This window comes from Balaenoptera ricei, chromosome 1 (assembly GCF_028023285.1).
Source record: "Balaenoptera ricei isolate mBalRic1 chromosome 1, mBalRic1.hap2, whole genome shotgun sequence".
NCBI lineage: Eukaryota > Metazoa > Chordata > Mammalia > Artiodactyla > Balaenopteridae > Balaenoptera > Balaenoptera ricei.
Genome location: NC_082639.1, coordinates 158,949,564 through 158,970,251, shown reverse-complemented (window position 1 = coordinate 158,970,251; position 20,688 = coordinate 158,949,564). Strand labels below are relative to the sequence as shown.

General features: G+C 50.4%; 1 protein-coding gene across 2 annotated transcripts in view; it reads right to left on the bottom strand.

The window, feature by feature from the left end:
- Positions 1 to 18,717, bottom strand: part of SOX13 (SRY-box transcription factor 13) — a 29,562-nt gene extending 10,845 nt beyond the window's left edge. For both annotated transcript variants that reach the window (XM_059939646.1, XM_059939657.1), the window contains exons 1-2: positions 18,535 to 18,717; positions 743 to 941 (exon numbers count right to left, since the gene is read on the bottom strand). In XM_059939646.1, the coding sequence (XP_059795629.1) occupies positions 743 to 941; positions 18,535 to 18,656 (321 nt within the window). In that variant the 5' untranslated portion in view covers positions 18,657 to 18,717. The remainder of the gene's footprint in view (positions 1 to 742; positions 942 to 18,534) is intronic.
- Between the last annotated feature and the right edge of the window lie 1,971 nt (positions 18,718 to 20,688).

The following is a 20,688-nucleotide window of genomic DNA, read 5'->3' as shown; positions in this document are numbered from 1 at the left end:
GCAGGTTACTCTCAAGGCCCCCACCTCACCCTCTTTAAGACATTGTCCCCTCTCTCCTCTTCTCATCTGAGTCCTCTCCATTCTTTAAGACCCAGCTTAAAGCCCTACTTCTCCAGGAAGTCTTCCTCGACCACCACCCCTACCCCTCAGCCCACCTTCACATACTCCTCCTGGCTGGATCCCTCCTCAGAGCCCTAAAACTCTCCTCACTTTCACTCATTTGGCTTTTGATTAGGTATTCCCTTTTTACATCTCTTGCATGGAATCATGGAATTTTTAAGAGCTGAAAGAATCTTCACCACTCATGTAGTTCAGCTCCTTCATTTTAAGGGTGAGGAACTGTATTGTCTTTAATAACAATTTAACTCTGGTTTGGTTAATAAGGCTGCTTTTCTCGAATCCTACATATGAAAAAGCTAGTAGATTATCTTTAAGCCAGACTGTGAGCGTGTGTATCCTATTTCTCAACTAGTCTTCAAGGGTAAGGACTGCTCACACATAGGTGAGCAGTTAATATCAGGTGAGTAAGGGCAGAAGTGCATCCATGTCCTGCTCAGACAGGTAGCCTGACCCACCCACCCACCTAAGTCTTGCCCCAGAGGAGAATGCTTCTGCCTGCCCCTCTGCCCAGCTAGGCTGGTGGGTGCCTGCTCCACCCACTAGAGGGAAGGGCACAGGCGTAGGAGCTACAGAGGCGGGGTGGGGACACTGACCCAGGAGCCCCTAGGAGAGTGCTGGGCACCTGGGCTGGAGCTTGAGGGTCAGCACCATCCTGGGGAGCCCGGGCTGGATCTCCGGGCTGGGGTTCAGCTGCGGTGGCCAAGCCCTGGGGGGCCTCGTGGCAGGGCTCCTTCTTCCCCTCTGACTTGACAGTACAGTTCACCATGGTGCCAACGTCATCCAAGGCCAGCTGGGCAGAGCCGGGGCTCCTCATGGACATCCTGAGGGAGGAGGGGCAGAGTGAGGGAGGCGAGTCCTGAACCCCAAGGCAGTGACTGTTCCCCCAGCCCCAAACAGGTACACTCATGCAAAAGGCAAGCTTCCATTTGGAACTCACTGTGACAAACTAGAAAAGATTCTTGTCCCCTCCCACCCGCCTATTTTTTTTTAACAGAAAGGTCTAGAGAAGACTGGGCCAACATTTGGCATGCCCTGCCTGTTGCAATGTTGGAACTAGTGGGCTGATGGGTCTCCCTGAGAAGGCTAGAGATTGTTAACTGGCTCCTTCTGAGCCCAATAAAGCCAAGATCATATATACAGTACGTGTCCGTGTATGTTTGTGTATGTACGTATTTGTAATTAGTTATCAAAATTTAAAAATCAAGAGATATCCCATAAAAATCTGGATTTGAACTTCTCTTGAAGCTGGTCTGTGGCAATAATTGGCTGGAATTGAGCAGCCTATGAACAGGCCAGTTTGCCTTACTCTCCACCACTCCCTCCTACTCCCCAAAAAGGGAAACCAAGTATCAACTACCCTATACACTTATTCTTTGTTTTCCTTATAGTAGAGGCAAGATAAAAGTGAACTATTTGGAACAATTTCTTATATCCGTGTATCTATCTACCAAAAGTGAGGAATGAAGTAAGCTGAGAGATGAGTAGCTTTCAGAAAAATATTTTTTTATATTAGAGTCTCTCAATTAGAGTCTGGCCCCTGTGGGCCTCTGCAGTCCCTGGTGTAATATAAGCAGAGACTGCATCCCCTGCCTCCTGTTGCTGACACCCCACTGCGTGGGATCACTACGTAGATGAGCAGGATCCTGGGAGAAGTTTTCAGTGGTTATGCCAAGTTCAAGGCCAGAGTAGCAGTTGCCCAGAGCTCACTTGCTCACCCTCCAAAGTGACTGAGACAAGACCAGTGGGGACACACAGCAGGTTCCAAGCAGGCACGTGTCTTGCCTCAGCTACTTCACTAGCTGCTGAGTGACCTTGGGCAAGTTACTTAACCTTTCCACACCTGTTTCCTCATCTGTAAAATGGGTGGTGTGAGGGCTATGAATTGATATTTACAAGGTGTTTAGAATAATGCTTTGTACTGGTAAGCACCGAAGTAGCCTTTGTTAAAGCACTGCAGGGTGGAATGCAGCACAAGGACGGCAGCCTCAACATAGCTGGGGGGGGTGGGTGTGGGAGGCTTGTTTGAAAGACAAAGTCATGGGTCACCCACAAATCAGAAATTCTGTGGGTGAGGGCATGGATCTGTTTTAACAAGCCCTCCAGGTGATTCTGATACATCCTAGTATGAAAAGCACTGTTAAATAAAAATTTTTTAAAACTTTGCTTACATGGGCATTAAATTTTTAGGAGGGGAGTGTAAGGCAAAAATTATATATAGTAAAACATCCCTTAAATTAAACTGCAGGTGCAGTATAATATTTGTATATTATATCAACTCTGTATAATAAAATGTTTCTTGTAATGTATAATGAATGATGCAATGTGCCATGTACAATAGATGTATACACTGTGTACAATACATGTACAGTATTTTACATGAAATAACTGAATGTTTGATTTGATGCCATCCTACAGATCAGACGAGACTAAACTCTCCTGCCACTTTCAAAGGGCAGGGTGCCCTGGGGGTTGGCGTGGGACCCAGGACAGGGCACTGCAGGATGAGGAGAGGAGGCATACGTCAGCCCAGGAGAAGACACCCCAGCCCAGCTCACCCTGAGGCTTTAGGGTGCAGCTCTGGGTCCCCTCCTACCACCCAGGGACCCGGAGAGCGGCCAGGAAGCAGGCGCTCGGCCCATCCGGGCACAGGGAGGGGCGCAGAGCCAGGCCCCGAGCAGGGGGGCTGGGCGTGGGGGAGGGGAAGTCGGGGAGGGGTATTATCCTGAAGCTGAGGGCAGCAATTACATAACAAACAAACCCGGGGCTCAAGCTGTGAATTAATCAAATCGCTGAAAATAAAACCTTCCTCTCAGGAACTTCAGACAAAAGAAATGAAAACAACCAGGCTGGCTGGAAAATAAAAGACAGCAGCGCTGAAATGAGGACAAAAGGAAACCAGACAATAGGGTGTTGGACAAAGGCAATAAAGCCAAAGGAAGTGTGACAGGCGAACAATGCGGGCCTGTGGGCTTCTGATCCCCGGCCGCCTCCGCCCGCGGGCCCACACCCACAGCGCCACTGCGCCCGCCAAGCCGCCGGGTGGCCTCCTCGCTCGGGGCTGGGGTCCTGAGGGCTTTCTCCTCCCGGCGGTCCCAACTTCATGGCCTTCCAGCGCCTACCTCAAAGCCTTTCTTCCCACTGCAGCCCAGAGACCCCGGAGGCAGCCGCAGGGCGCACAGTTACAGGAGCGTCGGACACCGGGCTGGGCCCCCAGCGCCAGCCGCCCACCCAGAGCTGCGGACCCGCTGTGCATCCCCCCAGCTGAAGGCGGAGGCAGAGGAGATGATGATCTGCCCTAATGAACTCCAGGACCGCACTGCCCAGTACCGTGGCCACTTGCCACGCGGCTCCTGAGCACCTGTACCACGGCCGGTCCCAATGCAAACGTGCTAAGCACAAACTACATCCCTACTTTGGAAGGGTTAGTACAAAAACAGAATGTAAAACAGCTCATTAATAACTGGCTTTTGATTACACGTTGAAATTACACTTTGGATACTGTTGGGTTAAATAAAATTGTTAAAATTCGTTTCACCTGTTTCTTTTTGCACTTCTTATTGTAGCTACGAGAAAACATTAAAAGTATATATGTGAGGACTTCCCTGGCAGTCCAGTGGTTAAAGACTTCGCCTTCCAGTGCAGGGAGTGCGGGTTTAATCCCTGGTTGGGGAGCTAAGATCCCACATGCCTTGTGGCCAAAAAAACCAAAACATAAAACGGAAGCAATATTGTAACAAGTTCAATAAAGGCTTTAAAACTGGTCCACATTAAAAGAAAGTCTTTAAAAAAAATTATATATGTGGCTCACATTATATTTCTGTTGGAGCGTGCTGCACCAAGACATCTCCTCCCTTTAAGCTTGATGGCCTTTTCTACCCACACTTAACCCCCAAGAGCACTTCCACCTGGGTACTGGGATTATCTTTATTTGGGGAGTCTGCCTCCTGAAGCTCCCAACTCACCCTGGCTTCTGGCACAGCGCCTGGTAACAAAGAAAATGGCTCCTGGTGACCAGCCAAGGTAGCGTGGAGGTGTCAGTCTGTTCACCAGGGCGTGGTACCCACCAGATAACCCTGCCAGACCCTGCTAGCAGCCCAGACAAGGGCCTTTCATTCCCACAGGCGCCTGGCTCTACTTCAGGCACTGGCACTGGCTCTCCGTTGGTCCCCTCTCTGGACCCATTGGTTTATGGAGAAGCAACAGCCCAGGCTTGATGCAGAGTGCAGGCTTTTGGGTTCAACAATCTGGATTCAAATCCATGCTTTGCCACCAGCTGACCTGTGTGACTTTGGGAAGTTAACTCTGAGCCTCCATCTCCTAATCCATATAATGGGTATAATAATCCATATGTCACAGGTGTCCATGAAAATTAAATAATACAGGGTGAGCATCCATTAAGTTGTCATATAGCCCAGGATGCTCCTAGAGCCAGGTGGTTGAGAGAGAAGTCTCTACCTGAGTCCATATGAATCCCAACTCTGATTAATTAATTGCTGTGCAACGGTGGGCACGTGACATAACCTCTGTAAACCCCAGTTTCCTCCTCAGTGAAATGGAAATAAAACCCCCCAATATGAAGGGATGAGCCTTCCATTAACACTCCAGACCCTATAAGATGTGCCTGTTTTACATTCTCTTGGCACCCTGAAACTTGGCCTTCAAAGTACTTTTCACAGCTGGTAATGATACCTTCACATGTTTTATTTCTGACTCGCCCTGTAGCCTGAGAATCCATCCAACCTCACACTGCGGAAATGTGCTTGTTTTTGCTCTTCACTGTAGCCCCAGAGTCTAGCACAGTGCCTGGAACATACAGGTGCTCAATAAATCCTTGTACAACACTCAGAGAGTTTAATATAGTTCAGCAGCACAGCACAAGGCAGACCTGAATGCATAAGTGACAGCTATTATTATCATCATTATTAGATAGATGTTGCTCTCTGTGGTTTATTTCCCACATCTCCACCTCCCACACCCAGTTATCCGCAGCTGCATCTTCCTTGCATCTAAGTTCTTCCTATGAGTGACCCAAATCTCCCAGTAGCAAAGCAAGTCCATTTCCTTTTGCTCCTACCTTGGGACAGGTAAGAAACATTTTCCACACCTTTTGAATTTAAAGACCCTGTTGGAGTCTTCCCTTAAGTCTCTTCCAGAGACTTGAAAAAAAAAAAATTCCCTTATTACCCTTTCCCTACAAAGCATGCTCCATGCTTCAATCATACACATGGTTTTTCAGGAGGTTTTAAGGTCAAGCAGCCACATCCTCCCCTCTCCCCAGATGCCCAGAAGTCAAAGACTCTTTTAGTACACAGGAGATGTGAATTACTGGACTCCCCCAGTTCCCACCCAGGTCCTGGTCAGAGGCCGCAAGCCCACAGGACTCTCCAGTGGGACTCTCACTCAGGTGGAAGTGCTCCCATGTACCCAATCTCCTCCCTCTCACCCAGCCTTACTCATATTTTATAAATGGAGAAACTGAGGCCCAGAGAGGTCAAGTTCACGTGGCTTGTTTGGGCAGTACTGTTTCAGGAATACAGAGTCAGAAGACCTTCAACCAGCTGGGACACGGAACAGTATTCCTGCTCTGCCTTCCCTTCCCTTCTGGGGAACCTAACCCATAGACCCTCTGCTGTCTTCTTCTCCTTGGCCTTACCTCACCTGAGCATCTGTAGGAGGTGAAGGCCCCTAGGGAGAGAGGACTCTGGCCAGCCTCAACCTGGATGCCGCAGCGTCTTGAGTCTCTGAGCTGATGTCTGTGAGGCCCTGGGCCCCCAAATCCAGCGCCTAGGACAAGGCATAGAGAGATGCCTGCCCTCCACAGAGGGCCAATGGCTCAAAGCACGGTTCTTACGCGACAAAGCAGACTACAGGTGCTGATCTCCTTTTTCTCCTCCCCACAACCAACCCTCTCCCAGCCCCTGACCCCCACCCACCCCAGGCGCACACACACCAAGCCCCTTTCTCCCCCAAACAAATCACCAGCCACTTCCTCTCCCAATCAGCCAACAACAGCCCAGCTGGACTGGAATCAAAGGACTTCTTGCTCTCAGACCTTTCTCCCTCCACAGCGACAGCCCTTTTCCCCCCAGAAATATCTAGATACAGATCAAGATAGAGATAAATTCTAGTCATCGGAGCATGACAGGTGACTCAGACCCAGGGGTACAGGAAGACAGCCTGAACAGACAGGCAGACCCTCCCAGGAGGGCCAATGACAACACTTCCCCACCGGGCACCCACCTAACCTCTCTACTGAGACTCCCACTCCCAAGCTGACCCTGAGTAGGTGGTGCCGAGGGGCACTGCCAGGGAAAGAACCACGTGGCAGAGAAGGGCAGGGCCTGAGTCCCAGGGGAATGTCACTTCCTTTCAAAGCCCCAGAGAGTTGAGAGCCTCAGGCAGCCCTAAACAATAGCCCAAGGCGTGGGTGCCCAGAACGGTGCCCCGGTGCCACATCCTGCCATTCTTCTCCCAGGCCGCACCCTGCCACCCTTCCTGGCTACGCCCGATCCTATCTCTGCTGTTTACTCAGAGCTGAGAGCTGGGCTGGCTGCAGGCTTGGAACAAAGCTTTCCTGAGAGGCCCCCTCACCCTCTCCAGCCTCTGTGGGCCCTTGGGGTATCAGATCCATGGCGTGGCCCAGCCTGGCCTAGCCCTGCTCAGGCGGAGGCCACAGCCAACACCTCCCGTTCCTGGGCTGTTTCTGGGCTGATCAAGCAGCTAAGACCAGCCAGACTGAGGCTTGCTGAACCCCCAAGAGCTCCTGTCCTCCCAGTCAGCAAGAGGAGGCAGCCTCCCCCGCACCTCTGGCCCAGAAGCCCAGCTCCAGACAGAGCCTTGGCAGCTGCCAAGATTCAGCTGACCCCAGCCCAAGGGCACGCAGGACTGAAGAAGCCAAGGAGAAACTAGCTGTGCTGTTCCCATTCACAGCCCCATCTGAGTCTTCTCTTCCTGGAGAGTCCAGGAAGAGACAGAGAGGGCAGCGTGGAAGGACTGTTGAGGTTCCCAGCAGGATGGGTGCCTGCCCCACGGGCCTGGGTAAGATTGAGGAGGTAAACTGTGTCTCCAGGATTCCCTTCCCTGGGGGCCCTCCTGCCTTCAGGACCTGATGCTGTCTCCAGCCCCTCCCAAGCCCCATCAGCAGCCCACCCACAATGCTAGGAAGCAGCCGCAGTTCTGGCCTTACCTCCCAGTGCAGGTCCAAGCCTATGTCCTGGATTCGGGAGTGTCTGGCCTTTTACACGAGCAGTGCCCAGCCCAGAGCAGGCATACAGCAGAAATGGTGTAGCTGAGGCCGACTGGCCTTGTCAAAGGCCTCCCTTTTGGGATAGCCCTGAACATTAACCAAAGGGAAAGGAGGAAAAAGAGCCTGCAATGACAGAACACCCACTTGGCTGAGAGCATTGGGTGAGGGGCTCGCCACTCATTTTTCCGACCCAACCAAGGCCCAGTGGAGCCATCTGAGCTCAGGCCTCACTGATGCCCAAACCCACGTCTTTTCATCTGTCGGCTGGTGCCCTGGCTGCTCTTCCTCTACCCCAGATAACAGGATCCGGTCCAGCAAAGATAGATCTGCCACTGTCTTTGCTGCTTACAGGATTCTAGTTGTTTTTGACTTGAGTCATGGCCAAGGAAGAATTAATCGAAAGAAACCAAGGCCACTTTGGAAACTTGGGGGAAAGATTCAACCTCTGAAAACCTTAGTTTCTTCATTGTAAAATGTAAATTCCAATACCTACTTTGTGATTAGAAGGTAATCACAAGCTTAGAGAATCTGGTACAGAATATATGTTCAGGGAAGGAGAGAGGAAGAGAGACCTAAAGCAAGGAGGCTGTCTTTCCCTACCTACTCCCAGACCACCCAGAGTGAGACACCTACCCCTACCTGGCCCTGGCTTTCCAGAGGCTGGCAGGTATGTGTGACCCTCTGGCATTGCTGGGAGGCATCCTGATACGGCTAAAAGAAATGGGCTTTATTGTCACCCAGACCTGTGTTTGAAGCCTGGCTCTACCATATACTACTGTGTGACTATGGGGAAGTTTCAGTTTCTCCATCACTAAAATGGAACAAATAATAACTGTCTCGTAGAATTATTGAGAAGACTGAATGTGATGTTTGTAAAAAACAAAAAAAATGTTTGCTCACTGAACCCTCTCATTCACCTTTTGGGGAAGCCTCCCCCACCCCTGCATGCCAAACACGCAGAAGACCCACACCCAAAGGACAACTGGGAGTGTCATCTTCTTCCATCTCCGCCTGTCCCCTGTAGGTCCCCCTCTCTTTGGCGCTGTTTCACTACCCTGCTTAGGTTGTCTGCATGTTCCATCGGTGTCCCCAACCACCCTGAAATCTCCCCTGGCCGGTGCCTACACTGAGCCAGACACCCAGGCCACGCACAGCGCAGACAGGCTGAAAGGACCTGAATTTGCCCAGGAAACCCACATCCTCAGTGCCACGGCCTACCTGACCAACCCCCCGTGCCTCCCCTTCCCAATGGCACTGAAGTTCTGCAGACCCTCACAAGCTCCCTCATCTCCTCCAGAGCCGGAGCTAGAGGGTAAAGTGTTGTTCCATTAACCCCTGCCATCCCCTGCCAAGCCCAGGAGGGGACAGGAAGGTGGAGACTAGAAGGATGACTGCAGAGGCGGAAAAGGACAAGTGGGAATGGCCTGCAAACACCAGGCTGAGCAAAGTCTCATCTTTGCAGACATCCCTTTTGTTGGGGCTGGTGTGGGCCAGGCAGCATTTGGCTTCTGCTTGGTGACAAGTCCAAGCCATGTGGACTAGGCCTTCAGGGTCTATGGTGACATGGAGGTTCTGGAGACACGCGCAGTCAGTTCAAACCCCAGCAGCCCTCTAACTAGTGGCATGGATAGGCCGACTTATTCAACTCTCCAAACCTACTACTTTCTTTATAAATGTGATCAGTAATATATACCCACTAGTGTGGTTGTGAGGAGTAAACAGTATAACAGGCAAAGGCCAGTGCCTGAACACAGCCGTGCTAAACAGCTGTAACGTGTATAACCATTGTAATCTGGAGCTGGGGGCGATGGCTGAGAAGTGGAGAGTCAGCCAATTCCTCGCTGCTCCAAGAGGGAGCCCAGTGAATACTTGAGACTTAACCTCTACACACCTCAGATTCTCTATCTGTAAAGGGGGCCAACAATAGCTACTTCTCGTGGTTGTTGGAGAATTAGTAAGTATTGTATATAAAATACTTAGTGCAATGCCTGGCACAAAGCAGACTGGCACTTAGTGTTGTTATCGTGATCGAATGAATGAATGATTGTGCTTCTGGCAGGGAACTTCTGCCAGCCAGAGCACTCTGCCCCAAGCCAGTGAACGTTGTGAAGGCCCTTCTTAAAGGTATTTCAAATATCAGCCTCCACACATCTGCGAGCCCACAGCCCCCTCTCAAAGTGGGCACCTTTACACCACATCCTCAGGTCTCTGAGGGCTCAGGAAAGGTATCTGATCCCTTCCCTACTTCTTCTCCCTCTTCCTGCCTCAGCCAGCCACTGCAGGGGCAGGGGAAATGGGGCAGCGATCAAGATAGGTGAGTGGTACAAGAAAGAGGAGTCAATAAATGCCAGTCACCAAGAAAGGCCACCAGGCAAGTGTTGACAGGACACGGTCTTGACCCAGAAGTTCAGCATGCAATTAATCAGCAAATACACTTGGCCTCATCTTCTCCTCCCTGGGATGTACCTCCTTAAGGCTCCATAAAAGATACACCTTGAGGGAAGGTCTGGGGGCTTCCAGAGGGGCTTGAGCATCCAGCTCCCCAGCTTGGGCGACAATGGAGGAACAAGGTGGCTGGCAGCACTGCAGTCATGGTGGCCGGGGCCCATGGGCTGAACTGGGATGCATCAGCCTCACCTTTGGGCATCCTGCTCGGGTCTGCTTCTTCCCCCATAGCCTCCCCTTCCCCCATCCCAGGGTTTCTGCGCGGGACGCCACCTGTGCCTTATGAAAACCTAATCACCACCATCTCCCCCAAGACAAGCTCACTCATGGGAAACCCCAATTGAGCAGCTCTTGCTCAAGCAGCGTTCATTCTTCCAGTGAACAAAGTGTTCCGTTCTGTTTCTCTGCAAAGGCCATGTTTCCTCTCCCATTATCTACCACATCGGCACACAAGCCTGCCACAAAAGATTTCTTCTTTCTTTTTGTTATTTTCATGTTCCCCTTTATTTATGAGTGGTTGTTTTTTCTTGGCTTTGGCTCCTTTTCAAAAGGGCAGGGGAGCAAGGGGAGGAGAACAGTTTCATAGTCTTTGATTTCATCTAAAATGCTCATCAAACAATTCCCAAAGCAGCCAGCCTGCACCCCAGTCTGCCTGGGACCCCAACTTCCAGCACCAGCACCCTTTGGAAACTGAGGCAGAAAAGAGCCAGATCTGGCAAAGGGGTGGGATATGGTATGATTCTGGGAGGGATCTTGACATCTGGAGTCCCAAATGGTAATAATAATAAAATAACAATGGTGACATTCAAAGTATTTAACAACTGAATGATGCGCACTAACCAGTGAGATGGGACTCTTGGGACAATCAGATGAGTTGGCAGATGCCAGACACACACTACTGGTTGCCACTCTGGTGTGTACCCCTCTGATCATAGCTAACATTTTCTGAGTATTTACTATGTGCTGAGCACTGTTTGAATCACTTTAATCGATCTTCACCATAACCATCTGAGGTAGATGATATTATGATCTCCATTTTACAGATGGAGAAACTGAGGCACAGAGGTGATCTGAGCCCGGGCCGTCTAGCGTCAGAATCCACCTCTCAACCAGACAACAGGAATCAGGCACACAATAAGCTAAGGGTCACGGATAGGCATTAGTTCTTTTACTACTTTCCCCAGCCCTGTGAAATAGTTACTGTTATCATCTGTTTTACCGATGAGGACACAAAGGCTTAAGGAGGCTAAGCAACTGCCAGTGAGTGGTGAGCAAGACACTGACCCAGAGACCGGCTGTCGAGTCCCTTCTTTCAAGCACTGGATTACACTGGCTTCTCTTCCACTTGTTTGAGGTCCCAAGAGCCATGGAAAATCATCACCTGGAGCCTGAATCACCTGCCCCTCAACTCCAACCTCTGCTGGCCCTCTGCTGCTCTCATGATGCGGGGTGTCAAGGGACCCAAGCAGGTCCTAGCTCAGTTGATGTTAGAAAAGTCAAAGGCAAACGCCACATGCAGACATCAAATGACTCAGAGCCAGGGTCCTAACATAGCATCCTCCAAGTGAGTTCGGGGCAGCACTGGAGGGCCGCCTAAGCTATCACCTCTCCTTTGCTTCCTGGCCATCCTTCCTTGCCCTCTACCCCGACACCTCCACTCTCTCTCCCTTAGCTTCTCACCAACAGCAGCGAGCAGAGCTGTGCACTTCATAGGCTCCCCCAACATATGTGCCTAACTATTGTTGCAGTCATCTTATTTTCTTATCAATTTTTTTCTGACTCTAAAAGGAATGTGTACTCATTGTAGAAAATCTGCAAATTTAGAATAACATAAAGAAGACAAAAAGAAATTAAAGTCACTCACTTCCCATTAATCCAGAGGTGGCAACTGATAACAATTTGGCCTCTTTCCATCAAATATTTTTCCTGTGTGTCGTTTTCTTTTTCATCATTCAGCTCATAAGCAAGCTTTTGTACTATTCCCCCCCCACACACACTTAATAGTATATCAGGGGAAGTTTTCATGTTACTAAAAACTGGAAATTATTGGGCTTCCCTGGTGGCGCAGTGGTTGAGAATCTGCCCGCTAATGCGGGGGACACGGGTTCGAGCCCTGGTCTGGGAAGATCCCACATGCCGCGGAGCACCTAGGCCTGTGAGCCTACAACTACTGAGCCTGCGCGTCTGGAGCCTGTGCTCCGCAACAAGAAAGGCCACGATAGTGAAAGGCCCGCGCACCGCGATGAAAAGTGGCCCACGCTTGCCGCAACTAGAGAAAGCCCTCGCACAGAAACGAAGACCCAACACAGCCAAAAATAAATAAATTAATTAAAAAAAAAAAAAAAAAAAAACTGGAAATTATTTAAAATTCTTTAGGGAATTTTAGTCCAGTGGTTAGGACGCCTCACTCTCACTGCCGAGGGCCCAGGTTGGATCCCTGGTCAGGGAACTAAAATCCCACAAGCCGCGCAGCCAAAAAAAAAAAAAAAGAAAAAGAAAAAAAGAAAGAAAAGAAAATTCTTCATGAAGTCATTTGTAACGGTTGCACATCTCTTCAGTGGCTGTACCATAATTTACTTTATCCAATGCCGAGGGTTAAAACAATCCAACTCTTTAAATCTTATATTACTGAAACCTCCTCTTCACCCACAAGGTCATCTACCCTCCAGACACTTCTGGTGGGCCAGGGCCATTCTGCTCCTATGACAGATGGGAAGGAAAGGGCCCTGACAATCAGCAGACAGAGCAAGGTAGCAGAAGGACCTCACCTGCCTCTTTTTTTTTTTTTTCCAATTTTTAATTTAAGTATAGTTGATTTACAATGTTGTGTTAGTTTTGGGTGTACAGCAAAGTGATTCAGTTATACATATATATATATATTCTTTTTCAGATTCTTTTCCCTTATAGGTTATTACAGAATATTGAGTATAGTTCTCTGTGCTATACAGTAGGTCCTTGTTGTTTATCTATTTTATATTTAGTAGTGTGTATATGTTAATCCGAACTCCTAATTTATACCCCCTCCCCTCACCTGCCTCCTCTTGATGGGACAAGTATGTAGCAAAAGGAGTACAGGACGGAATATGGAGGCTGTGACAGAGGCCCGGAAGCGTGGGCCCAGGGCCTGACTGCTTCTGCAATGGGGAGGACACGTCTCAGCGTTTCTCGGGGCCTGACTTCCCCATAAAAAGTTGGAGAACCACAATGAGATGCCACTTCACACCCATTATGATGGCTATTATTTTTAAGAAAAGAAAAAGCAAAAGGAAGTGTTGGCAAGGTTGCAGACAATTGCTGGTGGGAATGTAAAACGATACAGCTGCTGTGGAAAACAATATGGTGGTGTCTCAAAAACTGAAACATAGAATAACCATATGATCCAGCAATTCCCCTTCTGGGTGTATACCCAAAGGAGGGAAAGCAGGGCCTTGAAGGGATGTTGCTCACCCGTTCTCATACAGCATTATTCACAATAGCCAAAAGGTGGAAACAACCCAAGTGCCTATGGAGGAATGAATGGATAAAATAAAATGTGGTATGCATATACAACAGAATATTATCAGCCTTAAGGAGGAAGGAAATTCTGGCACATGCTACAATATGGATGAACCTTGAAAACATTATGCTAAGTGAAGTAAGCCTAAGTGAAATAATAAAAAGACTAATACTTCTTGATTCTGCTTATATGAGGTCCTTAATAGTTACATTTATAGAGACAGAAAGTAAAACAGAGGTTACTAGGGGCTGGGGAGAGGCGCAAAGGGGAAGTTATTCTTTAATGGATACAGAGTTTTAGTTTGGGATGACACAAACTTCTGGAGATGGACAGTAGTGACAGTTGCACAATGTAAATGTATTTAATGCCTCCAAACTGTACAATTAAAAATGATTAAAATGGTACATTTCATTACTGTATATGCTACCACAAAAAAAAGAGGGAGAACATGAAACTGCTAATAATTTACACCTTCATGGCACCTTTAATCTTGCAGACAGGCAGAGGTGAGAACGTAACACAGACTCACAGGCTGGGGACTCACGTCCGGCCAGGGGTCAGGGAGCGTGCAGGTTGGAGACCGGCTGCCTTTAGAGAGCCCCTTGCTCACAAAGCCATAATTAACGTAACTAATTGAAGTGTCTAAAAAGGCCAGACCCGCCCCACCAGCTAGGCCTTCCTTTCAGTGCCTCCCTCACCTCTAGGAACAATGAAAGGCTTTTACCTGCCATGCAGAGACAGGTGTATTCAGGATTCCTCAGCAGGGAGGGAAAGGGATCTGGGGGCAGGAAGATGGGGATAGAGGAAGAGATTTTGCTCACTTCCTCTAAGTCAGTTCCTTGGCTTTCCTGGAAATGCTTGCCTCAATTGTCCTTCTTAGGGTGGCAGTTTCAAGGAAAGCACTGGGCTGACGCCTGGTTTCCAGAACAGCTCTCCCCCCACCTCCCCACCCCCGACTTGCTGAACAACCCTGGGCAGTTACTCTACAGCTCTGGACCTCCTTGAGGTCCATTTGGGGAGGACAGAGACTCTAAAGCAGGAGGTCTGAGCTAACAGAGGGGGTGACTGGGGTGGGGCCACCTTGGGGAGAGAAGGAGGGAAAGGAGAAGCCTTCCCAGTTTTCAGAGTCATCCACTTATTGCACAGGTGCTGGTTTCTGTGGGCCACTCGAATCATCCTTTTCCTCTTCAATGAATGACAGGCTGGGACCAAAGTCCCATCCTGCCCTAAGGTTCATTTGATATTTCCGTTTTCTATTACTGGTACCTTTACCGGTAAAAACTATCCCCGTTCCCACTTACCCAAGAACACATCCCAGCGTTTCCAGTATCTAAGAGCTGCCTGTGCTCCATGGCCTGATTAAGAGTTCAGGCCACGCTGATGGCCTTCTACTGCAAGAGAACCTTAGGGATTTTCTATGGAAACTGAAAAAAGCCACTGGCATCTCTGTCCATCTTTGTCCAAAGAAGAAGAGAGATGAGTGTCCCCTCCCCTGCTCTTGCCTCCCTAGGCCCTCCCTCTGCCCGCACAGGGCCATTAAAGCTGCTCTGCTTCCCTTCCCCCACAGCCTGTCGCCCTGATCCAGGGGGTGAGGGTCAATGATGGGGTCACTGGAGGCGCCTAGCTCAAAACCAGCTCCTTCGCTTAGGAAGGAATTTAACCCTCTCCCTCCTGGCTCATGACTATCCACCCTAGCAGATCTACGGATATGGAGGGAAAAAGTTATTGCAGAGAGGATCACACAGACCCCCGTGATAATTCTGAGTGCACAGTGGAAATGAGCCCTGGATTTGGAGGCAGAAGGTCTGAGTTTGAGCCCTAGCTCTGCCACAAAATCAAGGTGCAATCCTGGGCAAGTCTTAATTCTCTGAGCCTCAATTTTCCTATCTGTAAATTGGGAGTCAAAATACACCCCACCAGATTGCTTGGAGCCTCAGCACAGTGATTTTCTAAATGTCAAAGCACTTAATACACTTGATGGTTTAGAAAGCCCCATAAAAGTATAAGGGATTTGGACGCTTGTAACTCACTGTGGGGCCTGAGACACACCACCCAACCTTGCAAGGTCTCAGTTTTTCCATTTGCACATGGGATAAATTATTACCTCTTCTCTCAGAGATAAAATTTTAAGCTGGGGGTGGGGGTTCCAAGGTCTTTGATGTTGCAGAAATATAAGTGCTGCTAAGCCCCTGGTTTCTACCTTCAGACTGCAGCCCAAATCAGCAGAAAGATCGTGACAGCACCTGCCATTTTTCGAGTGAGCACAACAAGCTAAGTGCCTCACAGATATTTTTGGCAGCAACAAAACCCATTTTATAGTTGAAGCATCTGAAGCTAAGGGGTGGAAGCAAAATCCCACTGAAGGTCCACCTGACTCCAAGTCCAAAACCACAGCACAAGGACCTTGGAGAAAAGGCCGCTTCCCCACAGGCACTCCCAACCCAATTAGCCCTCTTGGCTGTGGGGCTGGGTGCCGGGGGACAGCCTCCACTTCCTGCCGGGTTCCTGCAGGCAGCTCCCAAGGGCCCAGAGTCCAAAGGTTAGTTAAAGGCTGTCTATTACTATGAATTATTAAAATTCACCAGCAGCTGGGTTTGGTGAATGTGGTGGTTTCATGCTTCCAAACGATCCCAACTTATACGTGAATTTCACCAGTTCTGCAAAAATCCATTCTATCTGGTGTAGAACTGTCCCCCTTAGTGACCAGTTTAAGGGACAACACTGGGCAAAGGACAAAAGGCAGTGCACTCTGAGCCATATCATTCCTTCTATACCTGGCAACACCCTGCCTGCAGCTAGTGTGTGAGAGAGTTCACCCCCTTTTCTGGGCTGCTCCCCAGCGCCAGCACAGCGGGGTCCACACACTGGGGTCCACGCCCCGGCCCACCTCCATCCCACACCCCCACCCCTGCTCCAAGCTCCTGGAACACTTGGGGCAGCAGCTCATTCCCTTGCTTCTTTGAGTGCATGGGTCACTCCTGTAACAGAATAACCACAGCAATAATTACAGCAGCAAACGCCTGGATAAGACACAACCCCTGTGCCAGACACTGTCTGAACACTTTCCATATAACCCTTTTTATTTAATCCTCTCAGTATCAGGTATGATTGTCAGCAGCATTTTACAGTTCTGGAAGCTGAAGCACAGATTAGTTAAGTAACTTGGCCAGGGTCGCACAGCACATGTGTGTGCCAAATCTGAAGGAAGAATACAGTGGGAGGCTGAGAGAGGTGTCACAGCCGACAAAGTCTGTACCCACCACACTCGGGAGAGGTGCTCCTCCCCCTTTCCCAAATCCCACAGAGGTCATGCCCATGACCCAAAGGAGGAGCTGCCCCACATCCACACAGGCCCCAGGAGAGCCGCACTGTCCCACCCCAGCACAAGCCCTAACAACCACCACCGCGGTGGCCGCGATACTAATACCAGCTCCCACTTACCGGAGTCTCCTATACTCCAGGCCCCGAAACTAAGCACTGTAATATATACATCACTTCACTTCACTGAATCCTTTTAACCTTGGGAAGTAGGTATTAATCTTTTCCCACTTTGTAGGTGAAAAAACTAGGCTCTATGAAAGTTCTAGTATTTGCCAGAAATCTCACAGCTCAGAAGAAGCAGAGCCAGGACTCAAACTGGGATCTGTCTGACTCCACCTTGTACCTAGCCTCAGAAACCAAGCCCATGGAGACAGAAACAGCTCCAGCAGTCCTGGTGCCCAGGCCAACTCAGCTGAAAGGGCTTGTTCCCACAGTGCAGCTATTTCCCATGATCCTGTCTCACCTCCCCAGACAGATTACAGCTTCCCTGCAGGCAGGGTCTGGCCTCCTCCCCCCCGCCTCACCCAGTGCCTTCACATAATAAGGAATTGGTAGAGCTTATTCATCCCTGAATACCTTATTTGTTAAAAATATATATCAAACCACTGCCTTTAAAAAAGACATCCAGAGATTAATATTGATCAATCCTGAACAAAATAAGTTTGCTCATTCATCGAGGAACGGCACATCCCAGGAAAGCTGGCCACACTCACTCACTTGAGCCCCTGCGGGACCAAAGCCGGGGTGAGTGTGGGTCAGGGCAGACCAGGAAAAGGGACCTCCCCTCCGCAGGCTGCCAGGCTTGGCCTCACACCCTGGGAAGCCGCAGCCCTGCAGGGGAAGGGAAGTTGTCTGATTACCAGATGGTTCAGCACGACCTGAAGGCAGCAAAAATGTCTTTGAATGGAAAGAAAAAGCACAGGTTTGTTGCAGAATAATGAGAGAGAAGTTTCAGCCTGAATGAATGAGCCACCCATTCTGAAAGTTCTGAGACACTCTCTGGTTCCTCGCTGTCAACAAAGTCCTAGCTCCTTGGCCTGCATTCAAGGCTCCCTCTGACCTTGGAGGTCTCTTCCTAACTGCACTATAAGCTAATGCCCCCCGCCCCCCTTTCTACCGCAGCAGGGCTCCTTAGCCTCTCGGCTGGTAGCTTAGTCCCCGTTGTTCCTTACAGCACCTGGCACAGAGGAGCCCTACCGACATTTGTCTTAGCAAGACACAGGGGCTTGCTAATGGAGCCCCGAGTCTGGTGCTGGGCCCAGAGTACGTGTTCCATACACACCTAATGAACTTATCCATGCCAGATCAAATCTCAGAGTTCATCCTTTCATGAACCCCTGGCAAGAGCCTTGAGCTGGCCGGGCAAGAGGATGTCAACCCATAGAACAGAGGACAAGGAACCCGTCTCAGGACTGAGTGGCTGTCAGCTGTGTGAGGATAATAATAAGATAATAGTCCAATCCTCACAGCTGGAAACCAGGCCCATTCTCTCACTGCCCAACATCCCTCTCCCCCACTACCCAACGCATTACATTCTCTGCCCTGGCTCTTTCCAGAGTCCCACAAAAGCTTCTTATCCTTCCAGCAAGTCTGCCCTTCAACAACTATCCAACCGCACCAAGCTTGGGGACATAGTTGGGATGCGAGAAACAGCCACTTGAGTGGTTCGCTCTCCCCGAAGCAGCCTGGGCTCCTCCCAGCCATGAAGCAGAGGCCCGGGGATCAGGCACCACCGCCCCTAACACTGAGAAGCCCTCCACTGACCAAAGTTCTCTGCCCTTTGGCACCTTGGCCCCCTGGGGGATGCTGACCCCTTGAAGAATGGCTAATGTAGCTACTTCTAGTCAAAGCCAAACAGTTGGGAGGGGAATGAGGGGAAATCAAGGGAAGAATGAAACCAACTTACATGAGGAGTGGATGGAGGAAGGGGGCTTGCTTCCAGGAATGGGGACTGGTGATGAGTCCAGGGAAGCGTAGAGGCCAGCCTGGTGGAGGGGGCGCCGCGGGTGCTGCTCCTGCCCTCTCCATCGTCTTCCGGGACCCCACACAGCAACCTGCACACACAGAGCCCAGGCGCCCGCAGAGCTCTATCTACTGCCCCGATCTCGCAGCCGCCGAGCTAAATTCCACCAGCTCAGCTCTTTTGCAGAGAGGGGGTTGTTTTGCTTGTGCACCATTGTTTCCACAAGGGTGGTCATCTTGCCCACTCCCCCTCTTCTGGGGTCTTCTCCCACACAGCTGCTCTTTCTCTGTAGGGTTCTTCCCAGGCCCTGCCGTCTTGAGAAACTCTACAGTGACTCTGCTCTGAGAGTCACTGCCCTGACCCCATTTCACAGAAAGCAATCTGCAGCCCAAGCCTCAGTGGGCACGATGTGGGAGGGGAGCTCACCCCACTCACTGAAGCCATTTGGGTTCACATGGGGAGGCCATGCCACCCCCACACAGGACTGGGCTCAAACTGGCCCCGTGCTAAAGCTGCCCCTGGTACAGGCCGAGGCACCGAACGGTCAATCATAAAAGTGTTGACCTGGTTATCTTTCCTGTCCGGCCTCTTGCCATGGCCCTGCGAGTCTCCCCCGCCACCCCCCGACAGTGGAGAACAGAATGTGCTTGGCTGCAGACCTGGTCGTCATAAATTGCTAATAACAGACTCTCAATCTGAAAAACAAAATAATAGAAGGCCTGGCCCTTTCTTTCTGCTCCTCTCATCCCCACCACTATTTCCTGCAAGGCCAAGAAGAGAAAGAAATGCCTCCTTTGGCCGCAGTCAGGAGAGAAAGCTACTCCTCAGAGGCTCACTTCTCCCCATCAACCTCGTCCTTCACGGGCACAAAAGCTGGGCACCAAGGAGCCTGAACAGGGTATGTCTTTGTTTTCCAAGGTTCCTGCCTGTCTCTAATCTCGATTTATCCTGAGATTTATTGAGCACCTGCTATGTGCCAAGCTCTGTGCACCTGCCTGTGAAGGTGCCCTGAGCCACATTCATAGGTGAGAGGGCCGCTGGGGAGCGGCAGGGAGGCCAGGCCTGTGTGTTCAGTGGCTGGGGCCACCCTCTGTGCTCACCCCAGGGAGGGCGATCAATAGCAGGGCTGACCTAAAGCTGACCCTCTGTCTGTGTCGTTTCGCCCCCCAACCCCACCCCCCCGCCCCCATCACCTGCCCTCTGTGAGGGGGATGGGGAGAGCAGAATAGAAGTGAGGCCAGAGCCAGGAGCAGCCATCTTTGAAAAGAACAATAGTAAAAGGCAAATCCGCCTGGGGATAGATTATAAAATTGTGTTCAGTGTATTCGTTATATGCAAATTATATGTAAACATGTACATGGCCCTTGGAAAAATCCAAGTGTCACTGCTGCTCGTTCTGCCTCTCTCTTACTCAGGTAGTTTCCAGGGCTACCTAGGAAGCTATCTGACCACCTGGCCAGGAGACCCCAGAGTACTGTCCCAGCCCCATCTTACTGCATCAGCTTCTCTCCCTGACCTCACCTCACCCCGAAGCCACTGGAGAAACGTGAGTACAGAGGAGGAAGAGAAAATGGGGTCATGCCCATGCTGGGCACAGCCAAGGTAGCAAATGAGGGAGGAGAGGAGGATGGTGGCCTCGCCAAGGCAAACATCCTTCCAGATCTGGACCCAGGATGGGCTCCCTGCGACTGTCAGGAGACCCAACGGACTCCAGGCATTCCTCGATGCCCCTAGCCCGTCCCATCACCAGTTCCTCAAAGCCAATGGCAGCATGCCAGGGCAGGAGACCAGGGGACCCTGCAGCAGGATCCTGGAGTGGGTTCCCACTTGTGCTGCTGCGTGGTCAGACGTGTCACGCAGATCAGCCTCATCCCTTCAGACCCACAGTCAGTGTGGAACTACGAGGCCCCACCACCTTGTCTCTAAATCTCAATTTCCTCATCCACAAAATGAGGGGCTAGATACTCTCTGCCCTTCCTAACTGACAAGGTTCATGAGGCACCCCTGAGATGAGCTGCGTGGAGGGAAGCACACCATGGAGGGCACCACCAGGTACGCACGAGGGAGTGTGACTAAGTGTCCGACTCCACATCTGGA